The following is a 12,960-nucleotide window of genomic DNA, read 5'->3' as shown; positions in this document are numbered from 1 at the left end:
TCTCCAACATCTACGTGACACCTCAGAAGTATGAAAAAATCTTCACCACTCGCTCGTACGAATGTATCTCCAACAACCCTCAAGAAGTGCAACATCCTCAAAGTCAAAGCATCCGAAGGGATTGGCATCCCAATCACTACTCTGAAGGTGGCGGCGCAGCGGCGCAGCGGTAAAGTCACTGCCTTGCAGCACTTCCAGCGCCGGAGACCCGGGTTCGATCCCGACTAATGGTGCTGTTTGCATGGAGTTTTAGATTCTCCCCGTGACCGCGTGGGTTTTCTGGGCATTGTACAGGGCATTGGTGAGACCACACCTGGAGTATTGCGTACAGTTTTGGTCTCCTAATCTGAAGAAAGACATTCTTGCCATAGAGGGAGTACAGAGAAGGTTCACCAGATTGATTCCTGGGATGGCAGGACTTTCATACGAAGAAAGACTGGATAGACTCGGCTTGTACTCGCTGGAATTTAGAAGATTGAGGGGGGATCTAATAGAAACTTACAAAATTCTTAAGGGGTTGGACAGGCTAGATGCAGGAAGATTGTTCCCGATGTTGGGGAAGTCCAGAACAAGGGGTCACAGTTTAAGGATAAGGGGGAAGTCTTTTAGGACCGAGATGAGAAAGTTTTTTTTCACACAGAGAGTGGTGAATCTGTGGAATTCTCTGCCACAGAAGGTAGTTGAGGCCAGTTCATTGGCTATATTTAAGAGGGAGTTAGATGTGGCCCTTGTGGCTAAAGGGATCAGGGGGTATGGAGAGAATGCAGGTGCGGGATACTGAGTTGGATGATGAGCCATGATCATATTGAATGGCGGTGCAGGCTCGAAGGGCCGAATGGCCTACTCCTGCACCTATTTTCTATGTTTCTATGTTTCTATCCTCCGTTTCCTCGCACACTCCAAAGACGTACAAGTTTGTAGGTTAATTGCTTTGGCATAATTGTAAATTGTCCCTAGTGTTTGTAGGATAGTGTTAATGTGCTGGGATCACTGGTCGGCGCGGACTCGGTGGGCCAAAGGCCCTGTTTCCGCGCTGTGTGTTGTGCTTTTTGCTGTTGGCAGATCAATTTCCCTCCTGGGATAAATAAATTTCCATCGTATCGTATCTCTTAAAAAAAAAATAATTCCCTCCTCACCAGTGCACCGTGGCCACAGGGCTTTTGGAGAGCAGGGCGAGGGAGGGTGGCTCGGGACAGGTGAGGAATAGCCAAGCCTACAGTTATCGGTAGTACAGTTGGGAATATGTGAAAGCCCTGCAAATAGTGCAGAGGAGATACGTTTTCTCCGAGATCTTCGGTTTCCTCCCACACTCCAAAGACGTACAGGTATGTAGGTTAATTGGCTGGGTAAATGTAAATGTAAAAATTGTCCCTAGTGGGTGTAGGATAGTGTTAATGTACGGGGATCACTGGGCGGCACGGACTTGGAGGGCCGAAAAGGCCTGTTTCCGGCTGTATATATATGATATATGATATGATATGATATGATGTGTAGGAAGGAACTGCAGATGCTGGCATGTACCGAAGGTAGACACAAAGTGCTGGAGGAACTCAACGGCTCAGGCAGCATCTCTGGAGAAAAAGGATGGGTGAAGCTTCAGGTCGTAACCCTTCTTCGGACTCAACTGGATGTTGCCCGGGATGGAGCGTTTCATTTATGAGGAGCGACTGGACTGGAGAAGGTGAAGAGGGGGGGATATGACTGAGGCTTATAAAATTACGAGAGGCATAGATAAGGTAAGCCGCAGGAAATGTTTCCCCTCAGAGGTGAATCAAACTGGAAGGCACCTATTTAAGGTAAGGGGGAAGAGATTTAGAGGGGAGCTGAAAGGAACCTTTCTCACCAAGAGTGCAGCAAGGGCCTGGAATGCACTGCCAGAGAGGGCGGTTGAAGCAGAATCATGAACAGCATTTAAGAAGTGCCTGAACAAGCAACTAAATTGTCTTGGCAGAGAAGGCAATGGGCCAAGTGCTGGAAGATGGGGTTAATGGGACGTTGCCATGAGTAGGGATGTATGTGGTGGGCCGAATGGCCTGTTCCAGGTTGTCATGCCCACATGAACAGGCCCCCAAGCTGATGCTGGGGTGGCTGTGGACATTATTGCAAAAGTAGAAACAGGCAGCCTGAGAGATGCCACAGCTATAGAGTCCCGAACTGCCGGCTGAGTTAGTTGAGGCAGGGACTATTGCAACGTGTAAGAAACAATTAGACAGGTACATTGGTAGGACAGGTTTAGAGGGATATGAGCCAAATGCAGGCAGGTGGGACTAGTGTTGGTAGGTGTGGGCAAGTTGGGCCGAAGGTGTATCACTCTATGACTCTAAATCTCAGTTGCAAGATCACAAACAGGTCTGGTTCAGTTTCGATTTGCTACCAAAATGGAGTCAGTTACTCAAGTTCTAAAAATTACTAAGTTCATATTATACAAAGCACTTCTCATATCTGAACGGCAAGTTATTTGTCCCTTAACACTATGAAAAGGGGTGGACATTTATTCATTAAGACAACAGGAGGCCGAGAAGTTTGAATCATAGAGTCATACAGCCTCGAAACAGGCCCTTCAGCCCAACTTGCCCACGCCGACCAACATATCCCATCTACACATCGACCCACCTGCCTACTTTTAGCCCATATCCTTTATAAACCTACCCTATCCATGTATCTGTCCAAATGTTTAGTCAACATTGTGAGAGTACCTGCCTCAACTATCTCCTCCGGCAGCTAGTTCCATACACCCACCACCTTTGTGTGAAAAGGTTAGAAACATAGAAAACATAGAAACATAGAAAATAGGTGCAGGAGTAGGCCATTCGTCCCTTCGATCCTGCACCGCCATTCAATATGATCATGGCTGATCATCCAGCTCAGTAGCCTGTACCTGCCTTCTCTCCATACCCCCTGATCCCTTTAGCAAAAAGGGCCACATCTAACTCCCTCTTAAATATAGCCAATGAACTGGCCTCAACTACCTTCTGTGGTAGAGAATTCCACAGACTCACCACTCTCTGTGTGAAGAAATGTTTTCTCATCTCGGTCCTAAAAGACTTCCCCCTTATCCTTAAGCTGTGACCCCTGGTTCTGGACTCCCCCAACATCGGGAACAATCTTCCCGCATCTAGCCTCTCCAACCCCTTAAGAATTTTATATGTTTCTATAAGATCCCCCCTCAGTCTTCTAAATTCCAGTGAGTACAAGCCCAGTCTATCCAGTCTTTCCTCATATGTAAGTCCCGCCATCCCAGGGATCAATCTGGTGAACCTTCTCTGTACTCCCTCTAAGGCAAGAACGTCTTTCCTCAGGTTAGGAGACCAAAACTGCACACAATACTCCAGGTGCGGTCTCACCAAGGCCCTGTACAACTGTTACCCCTCAAGTTCCCATTAGATCTTTCTCCCCTCACCTTAAGCCCATGTCCTCTGGTTCTCAATTCCTCTACTCTGGGCAAAGGACTCAGAGCGTTTACCTAAAGTATAGGTTGAGAATCTTTTTAAAGAAGTGACCGGTAATGCCAACAGTCATTTTAGCCCGAGGGCCTGTAGGTTATGGTTAAAGCACGTTCCCTAAGCTGCCTGTCTAGTCCCATGTCAGGCCTGGTGCCAGATTGGGCTGAGTCTCCAGAACCAGCCAGATATAGGGCAAGAGTCGCAATGGCACCAACTGCATTTTCAGAGGAGGTATTGTAAGCACATGTCATAAGCTTGATAAGCAGGAAGATATTTTGATTTACAAACCTGTCTCCCATTTCACTGCAGATTTTAGTTCAGTTTAGTTTAGTTTAGAGATACAGCGTGGAAACATGTCCTTTGGCCCACTGAGTCTGCACCGACCAGCCATTAGGATTAGCCGACACACGAGGGACAATTTACAATTTTTCCGAAGACAATTAACCTACAAAACCGCACGTCTTCGGAATGTGGGAGGAAACCGGAGCACCCGGAGAAACCCCACGCAGTCACGGGGAGAACGTACAAATTCCGTACAGACAGCACCCATAGTCAGGATCGAACCCGGGTCGCTGGTGCTGGAAGGCAGCAACTCTACCGCTGCGCCACCGTGCCATGTTTACTTGTGTTAGAGAAAGGCACGTGCCCATGAACCTGAGGGATGTCGTGAAGTTGATGTAATGAAGGGGAGTGGCTTTAGGTGGCGGTCACAGTTCAAACCATCTGTGTTCCTGATCCAGGAGAGTGGAAATATTTGGCTTCTAAGATTAAAGTGTGATCAGATTATCTTTTGATAAAGAAACACCAACCATCATGTTCTTTTTTTAACCTTTGAGTACCTTTGAAGTTTAATGACCAGTTTTCAGAAACAGGTACTTGGCAGATATAGCATTCCATTTTTTTCTTTTTTGCTTTAATTCATTTCTCACAGAGGCCATGCATGCTGAGGTAATTAGATCCATTGATCATAAGATCATAAGATCACCTGCTTAGCTCTGGGTGGCTTGGATCCCATGCCTTTGGTTTTACCCAAAGATTGTTCATAAATTCATGTGATAGGAGCAGGATTATGCCATTCGGCCCATCAAGTCTACTCCGCCATTCAATCGTGGCTGATCTATCTCTCCCTCCTAACCCCATTCTCCTGCCTTCTCCCCATCACCTCGAAAACACACGTACTAAACAAGAATCTTTCTATCTCTGCCTTAGATATATCCACTGATGGCCTCCACAGCCTTCTGTGGCAATGAATTCCACAGATTCACCACCCACTGACTAAAGAAATTCCTCCTCATCTCCTTCCTAAAAGAACGTCCTTTAATTATGAGGCTATGACCTCTATCTAGTCCTCGACTCTCCCACTGGTGGAAACATCCTCTCCGCATCCACTCTAGCCAAGCCTTCCACTAGTCTACGTTTCAATGAGGTCCCCCCTCCTTCATCGAAACTCCAGCGAATACAGGCCCAATGCCGACAAATAGGTTAACTTACTACCCATGTTAACCTTTCAGCAAGAGTATTCCAAGAATCTTCTGCTGTATAGGGGGTCTTATTATGGCTCTAGCACATCTTTGAGACACCAAGTGAAATTGAAGCACTCAGAGGAAAACTATGCAATTAGACCATAAGACATGGGAGCAGAATTGAGCCATTCAGCCTATCGAGTCAACTTCGCTATTCAATCATGGCTGATCTATTATTCCCTATCTTGGTCTCTCCCCGTAACCTTTGACGCCCCTTCCTAATCAAGAACCTATCAATCTCCATCTTAAAAAACACCCAGTGTCTTGCTTCCACAGCTGTCTACGGCAATGAATTCCACAGATTCACCGTTTTCTGGCTAAAGAAATTTTTCCTCGTATCCATTTTGAAGGTACGCCCTTTTCTATTCTGAGACAGTGTCCTCTGGTTCTATCAATCATTGAGAGAGCATGCAAACTCCACATGGACAGCACTCGAGTTCAGGATCGAGGTTGGGTCACTGGAGCAGCTCCCCGTGGCAATGTTGGAGTCACGAGTTGTTGGGAAGGGATTGATGGCTGCCCTTTAGTCGTTGAATGTTCCAAAGTTTATTATGCTTGAGGCTGCAAGTGTTTTTTTGCCATGTGATTCTACTGGTGGTTCTGTCAAGGTCTTTAGATTAGCTAGAAATACAACTTGGAAACAAGCCCCTTGGTGCACCAAATTCACGCCGACCATCGATCACTGGATCACACTCGGTTCTCATCCACTCTCGACATATTAGAGGCGAATTTACAGACGCCAATTAACCTACAAACCCACAGATAGCCGCAAAACTCTGGAGTAATTCAGCGGGACAGGCAGCATCTCTGGAGACAAGGAATGGGTGATGTTTCAGGTCGAGACCCTTCTTCAGACTGAGAGTCAGGGGAAACGGCATGGTGGCGCAGCGGTAGAGTTGCTGCCTTACAACGAAAGCAGCGCCAGAAACCTGGGTTCAATCCTGACTATGGGTGCTGTCTGTACGGAGTTTGTACGTTCTCCCCGTGACCTGTGTGGGTTTTCTCCGAGATCTTCGGTTTCCTCTCACACTCCAAAGACGTACAGGTATGTAGGTTAATTGGCTGGGCAAATGTAAAAATTGTCCCTAGTGGGTGTAAGGATAGTGTTAATATTGGGGTATCGCTGGTCGGCGCGGACCCGGTGGGCCGAAAGGGCCTGTTTCTGCGCTGCATCTCTAAACTAAACTAAACTGGACTGAAAGGGAAATGAGAGATATAGAAGGTAAATAAAACAAATTAATGAAAAATATGCAGAAAGCAAGGACAATCAAGGAAAGGTGGAGTCCATTGCGGTCCATTATTTAGAAACATAGGAAATAGGTGCAGGAGGAGGCCATTCGGCCCTTTCGAGCCAGCACCGCCATTCATTGTGATCATGGCTGATCATCCACAATCAATAACCCGTGCCTGCCTTCTCCCCATATCCCTTAATTCCACTAGCCCCTAGAGCTCTATCTGATTCTCTCTTAAATCCATCCAGTGATTTAGCTTCCACTGCCCTGTGTGGCAGAGAATTCCACAAATTCACAACTCTCTGGGTAAAAAAGTTTCTTCTCTCCTCAGTTCTAAATGGCCTCCCCTTTATTCTAAGACTGTGGCCCCTGGTTCCGGACTCGCCCAACATTGGGAACATTTTTCCTGCATCTAGCTTGTCCAGTCCTTTTATAATTTTATATGTTTCTATAAGGTCCCCTCTCATCCTTCTAATATCCAGTGAATACAAGCATAGTCTTTTCAATCTCTCTTCATATGGCAGTCCCGCCATCCCAGGGATCAATCTCGTGAATCTACGCTGCACTGCCTCAATTACAAGGATGTCCTTCCTCAAATTAGGAGACCAAAACTGTACACAATACTCCAGATGTGGTCTTAACAGGGCCCTATACAACTGCAGAAGAATCTCTTTATTCCAATACTGAAATCCTCTTGTTATGAAGGCCAACATGCCATTAGCTTTCTTCACTGCCTGCTGTACCTGCACGCCAACTTTCAGTGACTGGTGTACATGGACACCCAGGTCTTCCTGCACTTCCCCCTTACCTAACCTAACACCATTGAGATAATAATCTGCCTCCTTGTTTTTGCCGCCAAAGTGGATAACCTCACATTTATCTATATTATACTGCATCTGCCACTCATCTGCCCACTCACTCAACCTGTCCAGGTCACCCTGCAACGTCCTAACATCCTATTCACAGTTTACACTGCCACCAAGCTTTGTTTCATCCGAAAACTTGCTAGTGTTGCTTCTAATTCCCTCTTCCAAATCATTAATATATATGGTAAACAGTTGCGGCCCCAACACCGAGCCTTGCGGCACTCCACTCGCCACTGCCTGCCATTCTGAAAAGGACCTGTTTACTCCCACTCTTTGCTTCCTGTCTGCCAACCAATTTTCTATCCATGTCAACACCCTACCCCCAATACCATGCGCTCTAATTTTAGTCACCAATCTCCCGTGCGGGACCTTATCAAAGGCTTTCTGAAAGTCTAGATACACTACATCCACTGGCTCCCCTTCATCCCGTTTACTTGTCACATCTTCAAAATATTCCAGAACATTAATCAAGCATGATTTCCTTTTCATAAATCCATGCTGACTTGGACTTATCCTTTTATTGCTATCCAAATGCACCGTTATTACCTCTTTACTAATTGACTCCAGCATCTTTCCCACTACCGAAGTCAGGCTAACTGGTCTGTAATTCCCCCTTTTCTCTCTCGCTCCTGTGGGGTAGTTGTTGTGGGTAGGTGATGATGAGTTATACAGGCAGTGAAACTCAACAGGAAGACAGTGAAACTAGTACAACAACTAGGGTGGGTGGGGGAGGGACGGAGAGAGAGGGGATGCAAGGGTTACTTGACGTTACCGAGAAATCAATATTCATCCCGAAGATAGACACAAAATTCTGGAGTAACGCAATGGGACACGCAGCATCTCTGGAGAGAAGGAATGGGTCTCGGCCCAAAACGTCGCCCATCCCTCCTCTCCAGAGATGCTGCCCTTCCCGCTGAGTTACTCCAGCATTCCTCGGTGTAGCCCAGCATCTGCAGTTCCTTCCCACACCTACAAACCCACATGTCTTTGGGGGTGTTGGAAGAGACTGGAGCACCCGGAGGAAACCCACGCAGTCACAGGGAGAACGCCGAAACTCCCACAGCCGACACTCGAGGTCAGGATCAAACCTGGGCCTTTGGCGCTGTGAGGCAGCAGCTTGACCAACTGTCCTACGGTGCTGCCGAATTAAAGGATTCTAAATAGCTGGTTGGAAGTGAATCTACCATGGGGTTTGCAGAATCTTCACACATCCAAGCTCCCTTAAAGATTCAGTCTGTAATCCAACTACAGAAATCCTCACAGGGCCTTGGCTGGCTTTAGCAAATAATTCAATTACAGCTTATATCATTGCAATTACTTTTTGATAATTCTCTTCCCCATAGAAATATCTGTAAATAATTATCAAAAAAATCCCGTAATTCCCCAGTTAGCTGAAACATTCACGTTATATTTCCTTTCTTATTCTCACAGACATTTCAGGTTTTCCAACATGGGTTGTCTCACCTTGTCTTCATCATAATAAGTGACCATTTTGGGACCTTGTCCAAACCCAAGATAGTAATGGTAATTGTGATGTTGGAATTGTTGCAGAGGTAATTAATAGGTATGGAGGAGATGCTTCCAGGCACTTTTACATTCATTTAAGTGCAAAGACACTTTAAGGTCTGCACTGTGACCTATTCAATTTACTAGTCACCAATAGTCCCAGTCATAGAATCACACAGCATGGAAACAAGCCCTTCCGCACCGACCAATATGTCTCATCTCCAGGTAGACACCAAATGCTGGAGTAAATCAGCGGGTCAGGCAGCATCTCGGGAGAGAAGGAATGGGTGACGTTTCGGGTCGAGACCCTTCTTCAGTCCGAAGAAGGGTCTCGACCCGAACGTCACCCATTCCTTCTCTCCCGAGATGCTGCCTGACCCGCTGAGTTACTCCAGCATTTTGTGTCTACCTTCGATTTAAACCAGCATCTGCAGTTTTTTTCCCACACATGCCTCATCTCCACTAGTCCCATCTACCTGCATTTGGCCCCTATCCTTCTAAATCTATCCTATCCAAATGTTGTTTAAATGTTGTGATAGTACTTGCCTCAACTACCTCCTCTTGCAACTCGTTCCATGTACCTACCACCCTTTGTGTAAAGAAAGTTGCCCCTCAGGTTTCTGTTAAATCTTTCCCCTCTCACATTAAACCTATGTTGCCTGGTTCCTGATTCCGCTACTCTTGGAAAAAGACTCTTTGCATTTACCATATCTATTCCTCTCATGATCTTATACATCTCTATACGATCGGCCCTCATTATCTTGCACTCCGAGGAATAAAGTCTGAGCCTGCTCATTCCTCTCCCTCCAGCTCAGGACCTCGAGTCCTTGCGACATCCTCTTGAATCTTCTCTGCACCTTTTCTAGCTTAACAACGTCTTTCCCATAACAGGGTGACCAAAACTGAACGCAACACTCTAGCATTTTTTCGTGTGGACAAGCATCTGCAGTTCCTTGTGTTTAAGCTTATCATCCCCCTCCCACTCACCCCCCCCCCCCCCCCCCAACTCCCCATACCACGTTATTTTCAATTTACATTATCTGTTGGGACTTTCCTGATGCAGAGACATATTATAACCAGATAAAAGTTCACCAGGGTCACTATGGGGGGGAATTGAGGTAGAAAATCGCAGAGTGGGCCATGCGTTTCCTGCAAGTTTATTCTTGCACCCCTGTCGAGGCAGGTACTATGACAACATTTACGCAACATTTGGACAGGTACAAGGTAGGAAAGGTTTAGAAGGTTATGGGTTAAAGGCAGGCAGGTGGGACTAGTGTAGATGAGGTTGGGATTTAGTACATAAGAAAATAACTGCAGATGCTGGTACAAATCGATTTATTCACAAAATGCTGGAGTAACTCAGCAGGTCAGGCAGCATCTCGGGAGAGAAGGAATGGGTGACTGAGTCTGAAGAAGGGTCTCGACCCGAAGCGTCACCCATTCCTTCTCTCCCGAGATGCTGCCTGACCTGCTGAGTTACTCCACCATTTTGTGAATAATGGGATTTAGTTTAGTTTAGTTTAGAGATACAGTACATAAACAGACCCTGAGTCTAGGCCGACCAGCGATCCCCGCACACTTGCACGATCCTACACACACTGGGGGCAATTTTCATTTACACCAAGCCAATTAACCTACAAACGTAGGTCTTTGGAAAGCGGAGATCCCGGTGAAAACCCACGCAGGTCACGGGGAGACCGTGCAAACTCCGTTCACCCGTGGTGAGGATGGAAACCGGGTCTCCGGCGCTGTAAGGCAGCAACTCTGCCGCTGCGCCACCGTGCCACCGCTTGTGTGAGAACTGCCCTCGCGACCTGCAAATGTCAATGAGGAAGGCAAAAAGGAGAGGACTGCGAGGAAGAGGATTGGAGCAGCACGTGGGACTCACCTCAGCCCGTAGAGCACCGTTCCGTCGGGATGAAGGCGGATCATCCGGTTCTTCACCGTCACGCCATGCACAAACGATTTCTTGTCGTTCAGAAAGTACGTGTCAGGCACCCAGAGCTGGTCGGCGACTCGATTGTCCAGAGTCAGGTTGAGAGGAATCCCTGAGTACGCCAGTCGCTTGTCCCTCCAGTACTGTTGGAAATACATGGTTATCGTGTAATCCTGGAAGACACAAAATGACGTGCGGGCTATTAGTGTTAGCTTCACCGTCGAGTTTTACAACCCTCAGACACGGCTCATTACGGAATGGGGGACAAAAAAACCATATAGGCTCCTGCTGAGCAAACTGGCCGTGAAATGAGCACACAAACGCGCTGGATTCTTCACAAACCTTGGATATGGAGAGGATGTTTCCACTAGTGGGAGAGTCTAGGACCAGAGGCCACTGCCTCAGAATCAAATGATGTACTTTTAGACAATAGACAAGACAATATACAGACAATAGACAATAGACAATAGGTGCAGGAGTAGGCCATTCGGCCCTTCGAGCCAGCACCGCCATTCAATGTGATCATGGCTGATCATTCTCAATCAGTACCCCGTTCCTGCCTTCTCCCCATGCCCCCTGACTCCGCTATCCTTGAATGCATTCAGGGAATTGGCCTCCACTGCCTTCTGAGGCAGAGAATTCCACAGATTCACAACTCTCTGGCTGAAAATGTTTTTCCTCATCTCCGTTCTAAATGGCCTACCCCTTATTCTTAAACTGTGGCCCTTTGTTCTGGACTCCCCCAACATTGGGAACATGTTTCCTGCCTCTAACGTGTCCAACCTCTTAATAATCTTATACGTTTCGATAAGATCCCCTCTCATCCTTCTAAATTCCAGTATATACAAGCCTAGTCGCTCCAGTCTTTCAACATATGACAGTCCTGCCATTCCGGGAATTAACCTAGTAAACGTACGCTGCACGCCCTCAATAGCAAGAATATCCTTCCTCAAATTTGGAGACCAAAACTGCACACAGTAATCCAGGTGCGGTCTCACTAGGGCCCTGTACAACTGCAGAAGGACCTCTTTGCAGAATTAGGCCATTCGGCCCATCAAGTCTATGCCACCATTCAATCATGGCTGATCTACCTCTCCCCATTCTCCTGCCTTCTCCCCATAATATCTGATACACATACTAATCAAGAATCTATCTGTCTCTGCCTTAACAATATCCACTGACTTGGCAAAGAATTGCACAGATTCAACACCCTCTGACTAAAGAAATTTCTCCTCATCTCCTTCCTGAAAGAACGTCCTCTAATCTTAGACTCTCCCACTTGTGGAAACATCCTCTCCACATCCACTCTATCCAAGCCTTTCACTATTCTGTATGTTTCAATGAGGTCCCTCCTCGTTCTTCTAAACTCCAGCGAGTACAGGCCCAGTGCCGACAAAAGCTGCTCATTCCTGGGATCATTCTTGTCAACCTCCTCTGGGCCCTCTCCAGAGCCAGCACATCCTTCCTCAGGTATGGTGCCCAAAATTGTTGACAATATTCCAAATGCGGCCTTACCAGTGGCTTTATAGAGCCTCAACATTGCATCCCTGTTTTTGTATACAAGCTCTCTTGAAATAAATGCTAGCATTTATATTGCCCTTATTTAAAAATTATACTATAATTGTTATCCCAATACAGCCAAACTCCAGCAGTCTAGGCATCTGAGACGGAATGTGGTGTCACTACCCTGCAAAAAATATTATTGTGATCATGAATTTTATATTTCAAAATGGATCTTCTGCCTACATCCAGAGTGCATACAATTAACATCAGTCCATTACACTGTAAGCCTGATGGTTCCACGTACTTCAAGTATGTCCCATTCCATCACAGACTTACCCATGTTCATTTTAGCCTCCAGAGAGAATATTCCACAGATTCGGACAATAATTCACCAGCAAAATGCAGTGAATTAAGAGAATATCACCCAAGATGTGGAATCACAATTGGAGAAATTGCCTGTGAGCGGGTGTGGGAGACGTATTTGTGGTCAGGAGGAATTCTGAGCCTCCTGACATCAACAGAAGGGAATGCTGACAGTTCCGATAGGATAGGATACGATACGGTACAATATGATAGAGCTTTAGTTATCCCAGGAGGGAAATTGATTTGCCAACAGTCAGAAAAACACAAAATACTTGAAACATGAAATTAAAGTGATGAGTGGAAAGGATTGGGGACGTGCAAAGATTTGGTGGGGGTGGGGAGGGGGGTCAGTCTACCCCACGACAGAAGAGGGATGAATTGTACAGTTTGATAGCCACAGGAAAGAAGGATCTCCTGTGGCGTTCTGTGCTGCATCTTGGTGGAACCAGTCTGTTGCTGAAGGTTCTCCAAAGGTTGACCAGTGTGTCATGGAGGGGGTGAGCTGTATGGTCCAGGATGCTCCGCAGTTTGAGAAGCATCCTCCCCTCCAAGACCACCTCCCGTGAATCCAATTCCGCCCCCAGGACG

At 46.7% G+C, this 12,960-nt stretch overlaps 1 protein-coding gene across 6 annotated transcripts in view; it reads right to left on the bottom strand.

Annotated features, from left to right (window-relative positions):
* Positions 1-12,960, bottom strand: part of gabrb3 (gamma-aminobutyric acid type A receptor subunit beta3) — a 649,138-nt gene that overhangs the window by 94,600 nt on the left and 541,578 nt on the right. For all 6 annotated transcript variants that reach the window (XM_078402114.1, XM_078402113.1, XM_078402116.1 and 3 more), the window contains one exon: positions 10,459-10,679. In XM_078402114.1, the coding sequence (XP_078258240.1) occupies positions 10,459-10,679 (221 nt within the window). The remainder of the gene's footprint in view (positions 1-10,458; positions 10,680-12,960) is intronic.

Source organism: Rhinoraja longicauda, chromosome 7 (genome assembly GCF_053455715.1).
Source record: "Rhinoraja longicauda isolate Sanriku21f chromosome 7, sRhiLon1.1, whole genome shotgun sequence".
NCBI lineage: Eukaryota > Metazoa > Chordata > Chondrichthyes > Rajiformes > Arhynchobatidae > Rhinoraja > Rhinoraja longicauda.
This window is presented reverse-complemented; position numbering and strand designations above follow the sequence as displayed.